The 20,583-nt window shown below is 33.3% G+C and overlaps 1 protein-coding gene across 1 annotated transcript in view; it reads right to left on the bottom strand.

Moving 5' to 3' along the window:
• Window positions 1–3,343: 3,343 nt before the first annotated feature.
• Window positions 3,344–20,583, bottom strand: part of LOC125053898 (BMP and activin membrane-bound inhibitor homolog) — a 69,093-nt gene continuing 51,853 nt past the window's right edge. The window contains exons 2-5 of the mRNA XM_047655508.1: window positions 18,150–18,318; window positions 8,903–9,060; window positions 5,062–5,233; window positions 3,344–4,574 (exon numbers count right to left, since the gene is read on the bottom strand). Of these exons, the coding sequence (XP_047511464.1) occupies window positions 4,415–4,574; window positions 5,062–5,233; window positions 8,903–9,060; window positions 18,150–18,318 (659 nt within the window). The 3' untranslated portion in view covers window positions 3,344–4,414. The remainder of the gene's footprint in view (window positions 4,575–5,061; window positions 5,234–8,902; window positions 9,061–18,149; window positions 18,319–20,583) is intronic.

The following is a 20,583-nucleotide window of genomic DNA, read 5'->3' as shown; positions in this document are numbered from 1 at the left end:
TAGTACGACTAATTTAGTTAAGTGATTCCAAAAATAATTTTCACAATTTTCATTTCATCGCTACGAAAAAGAAAAGCCTCACGAGGTGTTCCCAGGCGGTCACCCATCCAAGTACTGACCTCGCCCGACGTTGCTTAACTTCGGTGATCGGACGAGACGGTGTAGTACAATAGCAAATAGCAAAAAGTGTCGTGACAACTTTTCGTAAGAATTTTTTCCGTCTAGCCCCCTTTCACAACGCGCGATAAGGAACTTCGTTCCAATAATATTATTTAAGTAAAAAATCGTTATTAACAAACAACTTAAATGGAAACCATACATCAATAAATTTTTACGTGTATAGTTTCAATAAAAGCCATAAATGACTCAATAATAAAATGGTTTAATTTCTAATACAAATAACAGTATATCCTTTTCATACTACATAATTAATAAAGTTAGTATGTATTTGTTTCTACGTTGACTTTCAGGTGTACTACAGACCTTGTCAAGTCTAAGCTTTTTTACATGTGTTTTTGTATAAGGTAACGAAGTGTAAATAAAATAAATAAAAAGTCCTTGGTTATGTGAATTGTAGTTATAGAATACTCCCTATTCACTAAATTAGTCTAATTACACTCGTTTAACTGAAGTAAAAATAATGATCCAGTAGCTACAACCACAAATGGGTTTTCAGGTTGCATCCGTTTCTTTGATAATTTTTATCTACTATATAAATAAAATAAGTCGGGTTTTCCCTCCTGACGCTATAACTCCAGAACGCACGAACCGATTTCCACGGTTTTGCATTCGTTGGAAAGGTCTCGGGCTCCGTGAGGTTTATAGCAAAGAAAATTCAGGAAAAATTTCAACAGAAAAGCGGGAAAATCTTACAAAAAAAATTTTTTCTTCATTATTTAATCACCAAACGAAATGTTACATAAAACGAAGCCATCTGGTGGCGAAACGGAGTTCGCCGGGTTTGCTAGTTTAATATACAAGTAGGTGATCAGCTGTCTGGCAAGTATTTCAGTGTTGGATTTGAGACATGCCGGTTTCTGCACGTTTTCCTTCACTCTACGAGTGAATAGAGTAGAACAACTATTGGTGGACGGCCAGGGTTCGATTCGAACTCAGGGATGAGATTTGCTCGATAAAGCCTAGTGACCAACACTTCTTAACTGAAGTAGTCTTTCGTTTCTTTCTGTCAAATTGTTATTACGCTGTGATAAAAAGGGACAAATGAGTACTTCAATGAATACGGGGATTATCTATCGTAGGTATCGTAGGTAACGCAAAAAAACACATATTAATAAAATAATTTCGATTTATTTTCAATATTTATACATCATATTTACAAGAGTATTTTGCACCTATATTATAAGGCACCTCAGGGAAGCTTAGTGTTCATTACAACTGGTTAACGAATATACAAACGACTTACACAAGTGCTTATCTTTACCACATTCAGCATGGGTACTCTATAACTCCCAATAATGAAGGCCATCACGACTTTAATCGAGATTTGGTACCACGCGATCGCATGCTATATAAAGAGAATTGAATCGATATTGCACTAAAAATCGCATTTGGAAGTTACAGAATACCGACGCAGTCTAAAATGACAAAGCGCTATTTACATAGAGAAAGTTTAAAAAATATAATGATATTGTCAAGTTTAAAAGTTTACATTCAAATATATATTTCTAATAATGCCGCACTTTTAAAATAAAACTCTCTCCATCTAAATCGAGCTTAACTATGTATAAGTGAGATTAATACATTATATAATATAGTAAGGGCTATTTCATACCAAATGAATTTGATGTCGCTTAAAAGCTCAAAAGCTGCCGCAGAGCAGACAAAGTATACACATCAATAACATCTTTCCTCCAACTTTGATTTTGTTCCCTTTGGAGTAGAGACTCTTGGGCCGTTGGGTTCAAGTGTACAGGCACTAATTAAATATTTAAGTTGGAGCATGGTACCGGTGAGCCCAGAGCTGGTGTTTTCCTTGCTCATAAGTATCGCAATACAACGAAATGTCATTAAAGGTTCACAGGGACCCAACTTTTTAACTTTTCCACATAATCCAATCAAATCATTATTCATTTGTCAATCTAATCCTTCTGTGCCTGACACACGCCGGCGACCTTTTTGTCTTCATCATCGTGTGTTATATGCGCACATAAACAGAAGGTCCATTAGTGCACAGCCTACGACCTCAGGATTGAGAGTCGCACGCTGAAGCCACTAGGCCAACACTGCTTTAGCGTAAGCTACATAATTATAAATACATTTATTTCATATACGCGTTTGCTTGTATATTTAATTGCAGAATTATTTTAGCGTTAATCTCACTTAAACATATTTTTACAGAAAAATATAATTTGATCTTTATTTAAAATATTATTTATTTACATATTCTGACGGTACTTTGTGATAAACCGTATATTACGACTAGTTATATGTCAGATATATTATCTATAGTCCAGTTTTTGAAAGGTAAAGCTAGGTATGTCTTCATATATAATTATCAAGTCAATGTATATAAAATATTGTAAAAACTATTTTAAAAGAGTAGGGCAGCTAGAGTCAATTATTAAATATTTTTAGCTGGTAATTTTGACTTTCCAAAGTGCCTTTTTAAAATAAATGATTTGACTTTGACATTCAAGCGATCAACTCTCTGATTACAAATAAAATGATTTCCTTGATTATGAATCAAGGAAATCAAGGAAATAATACGTTGTTAAGTTTTTTGAAACCGCGTTAAGAGTTAAGAAATGGTTTTACAGCTTAGAACTAGATTTTAGTTAGAAGTTCTAGAAAACTAAAGTTTTTGTAACTTTTTGATCGGCAATCCTTTCAATAACTGGACGTTTTAAAAAGATTTATTACTTTGAATTGTGTCCCTATCAAGAAAACTTGTTTGTAGCCATTAAATGTTAAATATTTTAAATACAGCATAAGATACGCAATAATTCATAATTTCTGTGTCAAATAAATTGGACGTTATTTAATGATTTTCAAATCGAGGTTAGTATAAGATTCATGAAAGTCAAAAGGAGTTTTTGAAGTTATACTTCTTTAGGCGCGTTATGCAAAATTGATGAGAGTGAAATTTTACGATGCGCGCGCACCGTGACACAAAAATAACAGAATGAAGTTGCCCACGGAAGATGCTACGGCATTGGACATAATTTAAAAACAACATTCGAATAATAATAGAATTTATGTTACACTTAATGTAAGAGAATAATAATAAATATTTAATTTTTCAAATGTAAACTGAACTTTATTGACTATTATGACTCCTTTTCCAGTCTTTGATTATTTAAGTGTAATTAATTATTTGCATGCAATCATAAACTATTTTTAATAATGCCAAAGAAGTATAACTTCTTACGCGCGTACATAAGTACACGCACCCTTTTTTATTACTTGTTTGGACTTCACAAATGGTCAAATGTCAATGTCATAGTAACCTCGCAATGGACAGTAAAATTCGATAATGTAAATCCATCAAAATTTCTTAAAACTACTTTACATTTACAAGGAACAAATAGCTTAAAATAACAAAATATACATTGGTAGATTTGGTATACGAGCCGGTGTAAAATGACGTCACAATGAGATCAATTTAATTAGATCCAAAATTAATACAGACGGGGTAATTTTTGAACGTTTAGTTGAAGACGACCCATTAACGAATTTGTATTGGCTCGCGCTTCGTCACGTAATTGTCGATTTTTGACGTAATAGAAAAGCAATCAGACAGTAGCGGTCTGCGGGCATATTTGGAACATATATGGACAATATTTGTATACAAGATTTTTCTATTTTTTTTAGCAGGGAAAAGCATTGATTAATACTTATAGTCACGGGCCAATCGGTATAGAGTTGATCACGTGACCAAGCATGAGAACAATTTTATGCAACGACAATAATTATATTTGACAAGAGTCCCCCATTATCGATAAACTTTCATGGAAATGGTCACGTGACTATGCACGAGCCATGACAATTTTATGCACCGACAATTATTTTTGTCAAGAGTCCCCCATTATCCATACACTTTTATGAAAACCGTCACGTGACCAAGCATGAGCCTTGATAATTTTATGCAACGACAATTATTTTAGTCCGGAGCCCCCCCATTATCGATAAACTTTTATGAAAATTGTCACGTGACCATGCACGAGCCTTGACAATTTTATGCAACGACAATTTTTTGGTCAAGAATCCCCCATTATCGATAAACTTTTATGAAAACGGTCACGTGACCAAGCATAAGTCTTGACAATTAATACAACGACAATTATTTTTGTCAAGGGTTCCACTATCTATAAACTGAGGGTCGGAATCTAGAGATTAATTAGCTTTGTCAAACTTCTCAGCGTCATTTCCACCGGCAGAGAGATTTCATTACAGTCTATCGTTGAATATCACAGAGTTGTGGCACGTCGACTAGTTGTGCCCGCTCTACGGCGACCAAGCATCCCCCGGGAGCGACTAGGAGCGGCGCGGAGTTCCCCACCCACACTTTCTTGACGTCTTCTGTGCTGTGCTGCGGTGGTGTTATGTACCCACCCCTGGAAAAATATTCGATATGATTAGTTATGTAATTAAATTGGGAAATATGTATAATAATTAATTATTTCTGTAAGTAATCAGGCAGCTTTCCAAGAGTATTCACTCTTTTTGTTTACGTTCTATGAAAATATTATATTTTTTTATTTGTAAGCCATAAAAAAATGAATAAAGTAAAATCATTATTAGCTGACAAAGAAGTGACGACTGTCAAACTAATAGAGAATAATGTATACGTTAACATATATACATCTATCTTACCAACCAGGGGGGTGACAATGCAACACAAAAAACAACACCCGTTGACCCGATAAATAATGCGTCATAATGATATTCATTTGTCTAAAGGAAAACAAAAAAAAAACAAAAGGATTCGTCCTGGCTTTTGCTTCACATTCTCAACTCTCAAATTTTTATATTTTTTACGGAGAGATCTCACATTTAAATGGAGATTCTTTGATCTGGATATATGTATCATTCAAAACTTACCTAAGTTTTCTATCAGCGTGTAGAAGCGCGTCAGCCCTCAGTAACCTGACAGCTACAGCCACCAGAAGGAATAGTATGAGAGCCCCACAAACAGGCACCGCTATGGTCGCTGCTTTGAACCACACCTCACCGTTGTAACTGGCGCCTCTTTCGCTCGCGACCGCGTTACCTTCTGAAAATAGATTGTATTAGTACCTTCGTTAATCAATTGGATAACAATTAAATAATGATGCAGGACGTAAAACTGACGAATTAAGAGTGTCGTAGTGAGTGCTTAAAGGCCGATTTACATTATCTTAGTGTTTAGGAGATTGCTTTAGGATAGTACTTTAGTTGAAACATGTAAACGCTACTTGCTTTAGTAAACGCTACGCTAAAGAACTTGCCTTTAAAGTTGTACTAAAGCACTCTCCTAAACACTAAGATAATGTAAATCGGCCTTAAGAGAGAAAATGTGGGAGAGTATTTAGACCATAAGTTTTGACGACAATTACGAGTATAAATAATTTAAATGTTCTTATTATGATGATAATTAATATGACGTTTGCATGCCTATTTTTAAATGGATAACTTCTTTGCAAATAAACGATTTATTATTAGTTTAATAACAAATATAAGCATTAATACATCCCAATTATATTTACACAATAGAAATGGGTATTAAGTTCCCGACAAATCGAACTATTTAAAAATATCGAGTATATAACTGAGACGCAGTGACTTTTTCTTGATACACTATCAGATTGAACTTCGAACCCAATTTTGCACTGATATAAAGTCAAAAGTCAAGTGCGTTAACAAATATCACACAAAGGTTGTTATTTTTAACAATGTTATCAACACGGAAGCGATATGAGAACGATAAATACAAAATTCTTGACAAAATCATTTCTTTATTTTGAATGTATATAAAACGGATGAAATGAAAACATTCATTTGAAAAACAGAGAAATATATATGCCGACTATTTTGGAAATTAATAAAGTCTTTGAAACGAATGTATCTGTATGATTTTTGAAATACATACATACAAATAGAGGCGTCCCGTTCCAGATATGTTGGCAATCAATAAAGCTTTTGAAGGGTAGTAGAAGTCTGATGCCAATTTTTGAAATAGATAACAAATACAAATTTTCCTCTAAATATGAATAAAAAAATTGCAGAGATGGTTTTCCAGGATTTCAAGGTACAGGAAATCATAATACAATAGAAATCGGAAATAGGACACTGTTACTATGTAGACACAATAAGGTTCCAAGAAAGGATCGCTATCATGAGTGCGTTAGCCGGAACAAAATTATTATATCGAATGCAAGAATTGCATTCTTAATAAGCTATCATTCGCATTATTGCACTATTCAAATTCATTTCTGCTAATCCTTTACATGGCTCGTTTGTTTCGTTTCTTTAAATATCAAGGTAAAGCAAAATTTAACTTTAATTGTCTAATTTTTTTTTTTAAGACAATTCACACCAATTGACCTAGTCCCAGGCTAAGCTGGTGAAGCTTGTGTTATGGGTACTAGGCAACGGATATGTCACCGTAAAATTGTAAAAACCGTTAGATTGTAATCTATCTCGCGAGATTGTAAACTGTCGAAAGATTGTCAACTCAACATACTGCTTGCAATTTAACGTATTATTATTCGGTAGTTATATGAAATTGTTGGGAAGTAAAATTAATCTGTAATTCACCAAAGAAGTTTGAATGATAACTAAGTTAGTGTAGTACAATCTACCGAATACCGATAACCGATAACCGATAGATTACAATCTAACGGTTTTTAAAATTTTACGTTAACAGATATACATACATATTATAGATAGATAGACATATAAATACATATTTGAACACCCAAGACCTAAGCAAAACACCAAATGCTCATCACATCGATGTTCGTCTCAGCCGAGGATCGAACCCGGGACCCATGGATTCGCAGTCAGGGGTACTAACCACTAGACCAATGAGTCGTCAAATATAATGTTGGTATCGAATAAGCAAACGGGCATTTATGAGGAAGTAATTTAACAGCAAGTGGAGTGCAAACTTCTGGTTCAATTACATTATAAAGTATTGTAGTTTGTGGTTAAATAATCGTGCTATATCTAAAAATAAGTGTATTACTAGCACTAGCACATAATTCGACCTGTGTAATAAATCTAGTTCGTGATTTGAATTTGAAATTACTATAACAAAATCGTTTCGTCCTCTGTATGTTTACTACTAAAACTTACTAATCATATTATTCCGTAGGGAATATATTTTAATTTAGTTTAAAAACACGGACATTTAAGCCTTGACTGGTTTAAGCTATCGCGGAATATGCTTAAAAGGAGTATTAAAAACATTCATAGCGCTAAATCACCTGCATCATGAGCACACCCCACATACCCTCACGTACATACACTTACTTTCACACCATCACACAGCTGAATTAGGTATGAGTTAATTTTTTTTGTTGTTTGTTTTTCTTTCGTAAATGTTTGAACCTTTTTGTAAAAATTATGTATTCCATCTTTGTATAATTGTTATTTTTTGTATATAATTTATATTAGCTGTATATAAATAAATAAATCAAATAAGGTGAATAGAGAAAGCTTCATATATAAAGATTGAAATAGGAGGTTTATATATTTTTTTAATGGCAAATCAATTGCAAAACGAAAACATCATACAAATGGGTTACGCCGTTTCGGATCAGTTTTCTTACAAACACTGTGACACGAGAATTTTACATTAATAACACAAAGGAATTAAAGCGACGTCCCATCAAGCGAAGTCGCGGAAATATTTAATATATTATGTAAAATGCTTAGTAATTCATGTCACATCGCCTGAGTCACAGTTTACATTAGATAAGGGAACCGCTACAATAATATCTTTGTTCGAGGAAAACAGACATATATCATTGAACATACGCGTAAGATGTGGGAAAATAATTCAGCCAACGTGCACATTTATACCGTCCCTATATAAAGTTTTATCTATAAGTAAAACCTGGTTCAAATAAAAGGATGATCACGAATTATAGTTTGTGATAATCTAGGCCTAAGAGCATAATCCAATTCCAACCATATCACATATAGGTCAAACTGATAACCTTTTTTGCAGTCGGTTAAAGGCGATACAACTAAAGTTAGAACGAGTAGTTAGACTCAAGTAAAATAGTAATACTATTATAACTATATATATTTTTATATAATAGGAGGCAAACCGGCAGGAGGCTCACCTGATGTTAAGTGACACCGCCGCCCATGGACGTTACATTGCCAGAAGGCTCGCAAGTGTGTTGCCGGCCTTTCAAATTTATATTTACAATAATAAGCCAGCGGCGTAAACCTACTTGGGTCTTACCTCTGATCTACGTTTTTTATCTTACAGACAAGTAGGTTAGTAGCATGCTGTGTCTGACAGGAAGAAAAACGTGACAAAACCGGCATGCCTTAGCGAAAATGTCGATTATGTGTGTCAGGCACAGAAGGCTGACCTACTTATAATAATAATAAAGCCTGTTTACTTCCAATCTTTACAAATGTTAACAATATATCTTTTTATTGTTACACGTTATCCTAACTTTAGTAATATTCAATGTACTCTCTTCGTGGGTAAAGGCAATTTTTTACAAATATTTCTTAGGCTTCCATGACTTTCTGCTATCGTTTCTATATCTTCTATCCACCCTTTTTCTAGGCCCTCTTCTCCTTCCCCTTGGTCCTTTCCATATAATTGTCTTTAAAGTCCATCTTCATCAGTCCATCAGTCAGAGAAACAGATATCAAATGCCCACCCAGGGGATTTAGATGGAATGTTTTATTCTATAACTAAACTATTTTTCCATACCTGAATCAGTGGCGGTTAAATTAAGCCGCGCTCTGGCCAGCGGGCTGTCTTCGTGATTGCAGAGATCCTTAAAACAGCAGAGAAGCAAGGAGTACTCCCGTGGAGGTGGACCTCCTGATGAGGGAGCATTCTGGCAGTGTGATAGCGCATCTTCTTCTCTGAAAAGGTTTAAATATACTTTTAATAACTTAGAATATACTAACAATTAAGTAAGTAAGAAAGAAAGAAAGAAAAATCTTTATTATACACAATATACAGGATGTTTAGATTAAGTAAAGTGTACTGGCCCCCACACTAGGATTCCCTGTGTAGTGGGCAGTCTCTTCCTTTTGACGTGTAAACAGTATTTTATAGTATTACTAGCTGACCGGACGAACGTCGTTTTGCCATGTATATAATAAAAAATAGGGGTTGATCGTAGAGAGGTGAAAGTTAGGTGTTGTATGTATTTTTTAATGATGTATCATAAAAAAATAAAATAAAAATAATTTATCTAAGAATTAAAAAAATATAATTTAGGGGTGGACTACCCTTAACATTTAGGGGGGTTGAAAAATAGATGTTGTCCGATTCTCAGACATACCCAATATGCACACAAAATTTCATGAGAATCGGTCGAGCCGTTTCGGAGGAGTTTAACCACAAACACCGCGACACGAGAATTTTATATATTATACTAGCTGACCCGGAAAACTTCGTTTTTCCATGTATATTATTTCTAGGAAACATTTTTTTAGTTTAATAAATATAACTATCTACTATAATAAAAATAGGGGTTGATCGTAGAGGGGTGAAAATTAAGGGTCGTATATATTTTGGTATGCTGTATATGTAATAAGAAAATTAATACAAAAAGTTAAAAAAAAATAAAAACAAAAATTTAGGGATGGGACCACCCTTAACATTTAGGGGAATGAAAAATAGATGTTGGCCGATTCTCATAGATACCGGATAAGCACAAAAAATTTCATCAAAATCGGTCAAGCCGTTTCGAAGGAGTATGGCAACGAAAACTGTGACACGAGAATTTTATATATTAGATAAACAGTATTTTATAGTATTATATTAATGATTTCTACACGTTTATATTAAAACTATTTTTGCACAATAAGAATGTTTTCAGTATCAGCATATGACAGGTTAACGAGATATTGTTTGAGTTGTTTAGTGAATGTATGTAATGTGATTTTTGAAATGATAGTGATAATTTTGTTTTTAATAATAATAATAATTTATTGCAAGAATATGGTACAAAAATGTGTCAGGTGGTACAATCATAAGTTCGCATATTCTGCCACACACAATGGCGCGCAAATTTGTATTTAAAGGAATTTTACATTATTAGTCATATGAATTGGTCAGTTTTTATATTATTTGTATCATTATATTATTGTACATATCATATCATACGTTATTAAATTTATGTTCTAAATATTCAGTTAGTGAGGAAGGAAGTGGTGAAAATGCGCGCCTCGGAAGGAGAAATCGCGTAAAATAAAAGATTCGACAGAGCGCCATATGTTATATTTAACACAAAAAAAAAACGGTAATTTGTAAATACAGAACCGTCCTATGCCCCATTACGATTTAGACCCCAAGGAATTGGCGTGTTATTTAAACATGGCTATATAAGGATTTTAAATACAATAAACGTTTTTAACAATAACTCAAAGTCTCAGTTCGCCCACACAGAATACAAATTGTGTTTTGCTTTGCAAATCTCTCGGTAATTTTTTTTATCTATTTTTATTAGTAAAAATAGATGCAACATTTTTTATCTTGCGCCATTTTACCATTTAATTATTTATACATATAATCGAAACGGAATTAATATATGCATGCAATGTATAAAAAGCTTCTTTTGTAATTATAATTGGATTTCATAAATTTTTCCGGACTTAAATCAAACTTCCATTTAGGAGATAATATTTTACAAACAAACTTAGTTAAAAATGATACTAATAAAAAATATTACGCGCAAATTCATGTGAAGCAAACAAGCAAACGTAATATTTCGTCCATAACTTAAATTCCCCAAAATCTTGCACTAAAAGCTCTTGCCTAACAAGCCTATAATATTCAAAACACGCAACCGATTAGCTATTAAACGATTTATCTAAATCGTCCCAAACTTCTCGAAATATTTGATTAAAATGTCCCGCGAGGTTCCCACGAGAAATGTCACTATTTAAATTAACGTTATGCTTTTAGTTCAAGAATATGGTGGGCGTCAATTAGAGACGCAAAATTATATATTATAATTTTAACGATAAGTTTTCTCTACACACATAACCGTGAACCGTTCAATTAACCATTAAAGTAGACTATGTCCAAATATTATAACCGCTAAGTGGTATTATGCGTTTGTTTGTTACTCCCTTACTCGACTACTAAACGGATTTTAATGTAACTTTACAATAATAGCAGTGTTGGCCTAGTGGCTTCAGCGTGCGACTCTCATCCCTGAGGTCCTAGGTTCGATCCCCGGCTGTGCACCAATGGAATTTTTTTCTATGTGCGCATTTAAAATTCGCTCGAACGGTGAAGGAAAACATCGTGAGGAAACCGACATGTCTAAGACCCAAAAAGTCGACGGCGTGTGTTTTTGAAAAATGATCATGACACAGATTCAGAAATCTGAGGCTCAGACCTAAAAAGAGGTTGTAGCGCCACTGATTTTTTTTCACAATAATATAGCTCATACATCAGAATAACATATCTATGATGTAAAGATATTGTGTACATTTTCCCTTTTGAGAGCCATTCTGGCGTGCGCTGCAAATACTGTATATATACGTTAATGTTTAAATAAAATAAATAAATAAAACTTTATTCATGACATAAATAAGTTGTGGCCAAATTCATCACATATTCCCCACACTAGGGAGTCCCTGTGTTGTGGGGTAACTAGATAACAATTTGTCAGTGGTACATGGTACATGTTTAAAACAGTATTTTGAGAAAAAGTATGTGTGAATGTGTGAGTGTTGAGCAGAGTATGTCAGAATCCCTTTATTAGAAATGTATTTCTTATATAAAAATGCATATAAGGCTACAAAAACGTTCCAAGGTATTTTAATGTCTCCTTTTATAATAAGATGTACCATTTTACTCTTCGTTAAGTAATCTGAAGCTTGTACGAATAAGTCTTTGGATGTTACTGTAATCCCCCCTCAAACACCACAAGCTTAACTTACAACAAGCAGTGAGTCTTAAGGGATATTAAAAAAAAAATCGTGAAATTATACAACGTATTTTATATAATATAAAAAAAACTGTCCACTGATACACGAGGAAAATTGTGATAAATAAAGTGTAGTTGATTTTAATATGAATAACGATGTAAGCATATAAAATACAATGCAAAAATTACCATCAGTCTTTATACCGTAAAGAATTATAATAACAATAGCCTTACAAACTTCTGGTCTTACTTTAAAATGTCTCCATCGAATTAACATAATCCCCGATTCTTATGTAAATAAACCAGTTTAATCCTAAGTTATGATCAACAAATAATATCTGTGCTCCACATTTATAGAATTGGTTTTGTCAGTCTAAGCCAAAGAGCTCAAACACAACAGACTAAGGGGAAGAAGGAGAATAGGGCGCCCTAATCGGTGGATAGAAGATACAGAAGCGTTAGCAGGAAGCGAATTGAGAAAGAAAGCCATAGCTGGAGGAGGGACACGCGAAAGAGTTCCGATCAAAGATACTGAAGGAAGTTAAGATATTAGGATAACAAGAAAAGTAAATGTATATAACAAATCTAAACTGTGTTGTAAAGATTAGAAATAATTGGGATTTATTATGATTAGCCCAAGCCAAAATATATTTAGGTAACTTTCGCATGCAAAAAATATTTATGAATTCTCTAAATTGGCGGAGAACTGGCAAGAAACCATACCAAAGTGCTAATGTGTTTACGCATCCCCCCCCCACTAAATACAGCACTGGTGGGACTCACTGCAGGCTCCCTGCTACTCAGAGAACAGGGCGAGCTATACGCACTAAAACCACCTTAGGTAGTACCAATGCCACCGCATCAAAGAGGTCGGGGTTGTTTCCGCAAGACGCTTGTAAGGAGCTGCAACGACTATCTTAAACGATGTGAAATTTAACGCTGGCCTGGTACCTTAAGCATATCTCCCTTGAAGTCGTGCATTCATGTCTCTGCGCAACCAATAGATTGTTTTATGTGCGTATGCGCACTTGCTCTGAACCTAAGTCTCAGACTAATCAACGACTTATGTGAAATAAATATAATTATGTTTAACATCTTTCAAAAAATAAATATAACTATGTTTATTCTGAACATCTTTCAGGCCGCTACTTAAACGGCGCCGTTAAGTTAAACGGCTAGGCTGTTAATTGAACGGCTAATTAAGCTAGTTGGCTGCGACATCTATGAAACCATCCTAAAATTTAAATTAAAAAGAATTTAAATCGTACCGGTAGATTTTGAGTTTGTTCCTTAGAAAATCTATTCTCTTTATAGTATACTTGGAATTATTGGTAGTACTAAAATGATATTTCTATGTACTAATATGCAAACATGTTTAGATTATTCAGTTCAGCGGCCGAGCTATCTACCGGCCTTTGACTCTCCGTCTCCCTTATCTCAGAAACGAGGACAAAGATGCAATCGGCCATTTTACAAGTCACCGCGTCAATAAATTGCATTACAAGTTTAATGAACGAAATGGCAGTCGTTTATTTCAATAAATAGAAGTAACTGCGCATTAAAACAATTCCGAGCGTCTATTTTAGAGACATTCGTCTCTTTCGCTCAAATTGTGTTTTCACTGTGATGAAAAGATACAGTTTAATAGAATTCTTTCTTAAGTATAAGTAATATAGACGTTTAGATTTGTAAGAGTATTAAAGTGATTTGATTATAAATGACGGAATAATGTATATATATATATTTTTTTACCATAGGAAAGTAGAGATTTCAACGAACTGAAAGCACACCAACTTTTTAAAAAAAGCTGAAATTTTGACGTCAGAATTTTCGATTGAAAATTAGGGTGTTTTTTCGATATTAATTCAAAATAAGGTGAAAAAATAAATATTTTTAATCAAATAAATTACAGTATATTTGGGACATAATAAGGTAAGTTTTCACCAAATTTCGTTTAAAAAAATAAATTTTTGTATAAGATAAAAATTAAAAACCAAAAACTTGGTTTTTTGAATTTTTCACACCAATTTTGAGGTTATGTGAAAAATGTGTGAATACAAAAGTTTTAGATCTTTTTATTACCTACAACTTTGCCATTTAACTTTCTTCGATAGGACTTTTAGTTTTGCCGGAAATCGAGATAAACCGTTTTTTACCCTTAAACCTCCCCCCCCCCCTTCCCTTCCCGACCTCAGATCGACCGTAATTTATTTTTCCTTTCATTTTGATCATATTCCCCTGCTTTTCTAATGGGTTTCATCCTACTGTAATTTTTTTCACTTTTTATTTATTTTGAAGGCTATCTGCACTGGTCTAAAAACTAACTAAACTAAAATCTAAATAGTTATTATAAAAATTAACAAAAAACCCCAGCCAATTTTAGGGCTAATGAAACACAATTAATATATATTTTATTTATTGAACTTTACCACATCAAATCTTTCTAAAATATTAAAATAAATGTTACAAAAAATAAAATATATAAGTAAGAAATTAAGCCACTAAAGTACCAATATTATCAAACCATGCTACGCAAATATCCGTATATATTTACATATTAAATGCATTATAAATAAAAAACATGATAAATTTAAAACAAACAATTTTAGTAATCAAATTCTTAACGAACCGGACCGATCGTTAATGTAGATAATGAACGGCGGACGATTGCCAAAAACGAGCAAAAATTTAAAACAAATAAAACCAAATGGAACCAGTTCTTTGGGCCCGATCCGAATAAGATAATCAAGCAAAAAGTTGGTCATGAGCGAACACGAATGAAGAATGGGCCAGCTCAGGTATGTAAAAGAATTGTAAAATAGTTGGGACCAATTTAAGATCGCTAAATAGGAGTTTATTGTTTGTTTTTTGTTTCTATATATACCTATTTTAAATGACTCATTTGAATCCTTCGCGATTATAATGGATTAAATAGTAGTTATCCGGAGATGGATATACGTAGTGGGCTGATCAGTTTTAAAGAAAGCTTTAAGTGCCTATCTCATACCTAATCCGTTGATTTGCTGGTATTTTTTTTGCTTAACAATAAGCAAAAATTACTAGTATTTTTCTCATTTTATGTAACATTTAGGGTCTGTTTCACAATGTACGGATAAGTTCCACATAAGTTCCAAATTAGCTATTTATTACTTATTGGTAGGATAAACACTATTGTTGCGTTTCACGATTGTCAGATAGCGCTATTCGTCACATAAAGTCCATCATAACTTATGAGTCCGATGAATGTCAAATAGCATAATTTATCTTCCAAATAATGTATGTGTTGCATAGCTATTTACTACTTTATCCATACATTGTGAAACAGACCCTTAGTTTACCAAAATTGTCATATATGTATTTTGGATAAGATAGCTTGTAACATATACCGCAGATAGATGTATATATATATATATATATATATATATATTATTTTACTTTGATCTTTACAATGTATACTGACCATCCTATAACACGTTATCTCTTAACCTCCGGTAACCATTTGCCCCTGTCACATAAAAAAAAATACGCCTTAGTATTTTCATTTTTCAACTTTTCATTATATAATGAGGCACTGTATAGTTGCCACCTCATTACCATTTGCTGAGCGCACCACCCAAGGGATAACTTAATTTGGTTACATTTAATTTAAGTTTTATTACTTCTGTGTACCTATACAGTATACACACAAAACGACCTCAACGACCTCATCTAAAAACTAAATAAGAAATATTAATTAATCGTTTCATAACTATGATGTTGAAACTTCTATAAAGCAATCGAAACGACCGAAGACAAATTGATTGAAGATAGTATGGGATATTTAGTATGAACATCTGAAGGATGATAAGCGATATTGATGGATGACGAAGCAAGTATGCAACAAAGAAATAATTAATTTTCTGATGAAAGTCAACAAAACACGAGACTGGTTTTACTGTATATATACATTTACTGTGAGAATTATAAAATGTTTTAAATACGGTATATATATGAATTTATTGAGCTTTTTAGAGCACATGATGCTAGATTCTTGTACTTAGAGAAGCTTTATATTAGGAAGTTATTTCTGCGTTTAATTTCATACTATAGTTTTACTAACATCCTGTGTTGTTATTAGTAATAATAACAATCAAATATACAGTATTTACAATTTTCTTAACCTACATACCTTTGCAAAAAAAAGCTGGGGCGGCCGCAGAGCAGCCTTTGGAGTAGAGACTCTTGGGCCGTGGGGTTTAATAACTAATTAAGGATTTAAGATGGCGCGTGGTAGATAGTACCGGTGACCCCAGAGCTGGTGCTTTCCTCGCTCAATGAATAAGTATCGCAATACAGCGAGGCAATGCTGCCAGCGTTTACGTTTGCCACAGGGACTAAAGTTTTTAAATGTTTTAATTTAATTTTAATTAATTTTTAATTATTTTTAGACTAACAATAACTTATTTAAAATTGTCGTATATATGACGAAATACTATCATGGGACTATTGCCATACCACTGAGGTGCCAATGGCATACGAACGCGACCCCGAGGGACTCTTTGATGCGGTTGTGTTGTACTACCCGTGGTGATTTTAGTGGGTATAGCTCACCCAGTTCTCAGAGTATCAGAGTACCTGGAATAAGACGAGCCCCACATACACCTGCTGCATTTATTGTGGGTGGTGCGTCGGTATTTCAACCTTTTTTAAGAAAAACATGGGACTATTTACATTTTTCCGAAGCAATTTATCTATCAGCGGTAAACTAATAAAATAAATACGTCAAGGTGGCGGAAATAAAATTTGTGCTACTCTGGTTTAAACATTCTTAATTACACTTTAAAGTAACAGTAACAACAGCTAAATTACTTAATTATTTATGTTAAATAATGTTAATTTAAACCTGTTTCGAAATATCTTAACTTTTATTTAATTATTCATAAGTTCTAATATAGTATGCATGCTTAATAAAAAAAATATGACTACACACACATTCATACACACATACACTTCGATTATATAATAACAACGTTCGAAAACAATAAAACGAACTAATCCACCTGATTACTGATTAAGATCTACAAGCTTACAAGTCGTTTGGGGTTTAAAAGCACATTTTTGTGTCGCTAAAATTCGTTCTAATTGCCACTCACTGTAATTAGTAATGATAACATCTAAGCACGTCATTTAATCAAATTCCAGAAGCTGCTAATAATTATTTTTTTAAACCTTTAAGACAAATTTGCACGCCAAGTTTAGATTGTACCAAAAAATATTGTTATTAGTATTATTATTAATAATGTCACACTTTTTACTGAACAGTGTTTATATCAGGACCACATTTTAACTTACACTGCTTTTACTAATATTATTATTTTCTAGTAATTATTATTACATTCCTTTTCTTTCTTTTTTTGCGACTGAGGCGCAAACTAGCTGATGTGGTCTCAGAATGACCAGCGCTGTGGAACATTCTGCTCCTCAGCATAATGCTGAGCCAGGGCCAATTACCTACAGCACACACATATTACACACTTGAAACGCACCGAATGGGAAAAGGGAAAACATTTTTTTTTTAATCTCTTTATTTCTTATTTAATTTTTTTCTTTGATTATTGTTATTTTGTGTGTTTTTGTTTGTAATAAATGATATGTCTATGTCTACATTTAAAACCTATCAACGAACCAATTTCATTCACCGGGAAATGCACTGGCTGAATCATGGCTGTGCATCAATAGATTTGTGTGTCAGGCTGATAATCTACTGCATATAAAATAAACATGATAAAAAAGTGACGTCATTACACGCTTTATATTAGCTTCACCTGTATGTATGTATGTAAGTAACCGACTCCTTCGGACTCGATTTTGACCCACTTTAAACGAACAGATTTAATTCAAACTTTGTACACTTATAAAGAATCAGCGACAATATAATAATTTCATAGGTTTATCTCGAAAAAACAATGAATTTTTTTTTAAGTCCACAAAGCACATTAAATTGAGACAACACGTATTGCTGCTAGGACTAAAAAGTGGAAAATAAATATAGTTTAAAAAAACTATATTTATTTTGAAACATACCTTTCAGCTAAATGATGAAGACAACCATGCCTTGAGTGATGTCTTCGAGGTGGAAGTTCACTATAGCAGCCCCCACCTTTCCTGGACCGGCACATGTAGCCTGTACTGACACACTGGGCTGTATTGCAGTAGCATCTAACACCTTCAGCGTCTTTATCCACTTTCGGATCTGAAAATAAATTATTTTCTTTGAAAAACGTTTAATGAGTTGGTTGGTGGTTGGTCACCGGTTGATTACCATGACTGTACCCTTTATATACAGTGATATATGACATTAAAAATCATTACTAAAGAGCCTATAAATTCTCTGGCACGGCGTGTTATTACGGCATTTTACTTTTCCGACAATCGACTTTCAATAACTTGAAACTCCAGAGATAAATTTCAAATTACAAAGAATTAAAATAGCAAGGGCTTAAATAACCACGAGGAGGAGGGGGGACTTAAGGAAATAAGAGTTTGATTAAAATGCGTGATTTTTTATTTCTATATAATGTTTCAACAATTAGATACACAAATATTTATTCCGAAATATCTGTAATTTTTTTTTTGAGTGTCTTCAGTCTATCACTGTCCAAAGAATTAAAAAAAAACAATTGACAGGTCTGTACATGATAAACTAAAATTAAAGAGTGAGAGCCCCGTCCTTACTTCAAATTTATTAACATTGGTCTTATATAATTTATCGAGTATTTTCCCTTGAAAATAAATTCAACTTATCGAGAGTCGATACTAAATCCAACTAGAACTTTGGCAGTTTCAAATTAGGAAACTCAAGTGAATTAGTCCATCGTATTTTAGGTTAGTCGTAAAATTTTATTCATTTATAAACATTTCATTGCAGGAAACTGTCGTTGCAATAGGAAATACAGTGATCCAATCAAGTTTGTCGACGGTGCGGCGCCCGTGGCTCGTAAACTTTGATGGCTATGATTCACCACCAACTATTTTAGTACGCGTGTGAATTTCAATAAAATTCCATTTTCAAATACCGTTTAGCTGGTTTCGAGTACTTCTATATAGACAAGCACTTTATTTTATAATATGTACGATTAATATGAATTAGGTTTAATTTATAAATAGTATTAAGATTTCTCTACGTATTATAATCAATGTATGTAATAATTCTACATTTTTGTTTTATATTTATTTATTTTTAATTACATTAGTATATAAACAAGGCGCTAAAAACCTCTATGATTTAATCTCGAATTTCTGTATCTGTTTCTTTGAATTGTCAAGTAGGTAATTAGCATTCAGGCGTTCTAGTTTCCTTACGATTTTCACCAGGCGAGTTCAGTCTATTAGTACACAGCGGGGGCACGAACCTACGACCTCAAGAACAATACAATTTAAAAAGGAAAATATATAGAAACAAACGCAACACGAGTGAATCAATATAAAAATTGTGAAAAAGTAAACCTTCAAGGCGATGAACCAGCAAATATATTCCATATATGAATAATGCGAACGTCATACACCGAGAGTCCCAACATAAATATCCTGAGAACGGGCCCCAAGCATTCAATGTAAATGCTTCGAGTCCAGACGGTGAAACAAAACAAAATTAATTTTAGATGGACGCCGCTTTATTTGCTTTGGGTCTTAGGCAACCGGACCCCCCCTGACGAGATCCCTCATTGGAATCTTATCGAATCATCGGATAATTAATATATTAGGTAGTTAAAAAATATATTTTATTAATATGTATACTTTGGCCCCCACGAAGTTCCTTTTAAAAGCTCTTGTCATTTCGAGACTCAGGCTCGCGACCGTCTAGTCTTTGAGGTCGTTGACCTAACCGTATTCTTTCTACGGCAGTACAATTTCCATAGAAATTTCTCCGAACGGGCTTTGGAAGTAATCGTTCACTAATAAATTAAAAACTTTAATTTATTAACAAGACACAGGCGCAGTCTCTTTATTAAGCCAACATTTTATTTAATAATAAATAAAACATTTATTTAATCAATAGAATCTTAAACTAATATATAAAATTCTTGTGTCACAATGTTCGTTCCCGTACTCCTCCGAAACGGTTCGACTTAAGATTTTTTTTATGCAATATATAGAGTAAGTCTGAGAGTCGGCTACTATCTTTTAAACCCATAAAGTGATAAATTTCTTTTCTTTTTAGACAAAATTTTTTGTTTTCGTTTTTTTATGATACAACATACAAAAACACACACAGCCCCTTATTTTCACCCCTCTACGATCAACCCCTATTTTTATTATTGTAGATAGCTATTTTTAATTAACTAAAAAAATGTTTCCTACAAATAATATACACGGCGAAACAACGTTTGCCGGGTCAGCTAGTTATCAGCTAGTAGTATATAATAATAATGTTAAAAATAACACAACTAAAAAGCTTGGCAGTTTACAGTTAATTCTGGTACAAGCCATAATATTTCGTATAGATAGCCGAAATCGC

This window comes from Pieris napi, chromosome 11, assembly GCF_905475465.1.
Source record: "Pieris napi chromosome 11, ilPieNapi1.2, whole genome shotgun sequence".
Classification (NCBI taxonomy): domain Eukaryota; kingdom Metazoa; phylum Arthropoda; class Insecta; order Lepidoptera; family Pieridae; genus Pieris; species Pieris napi.
The sequence above is the reverse complement of the archived record's forward strand: the minus strand, read 5'-3'. Positions and strand labels throughout refer to the sequence as shown.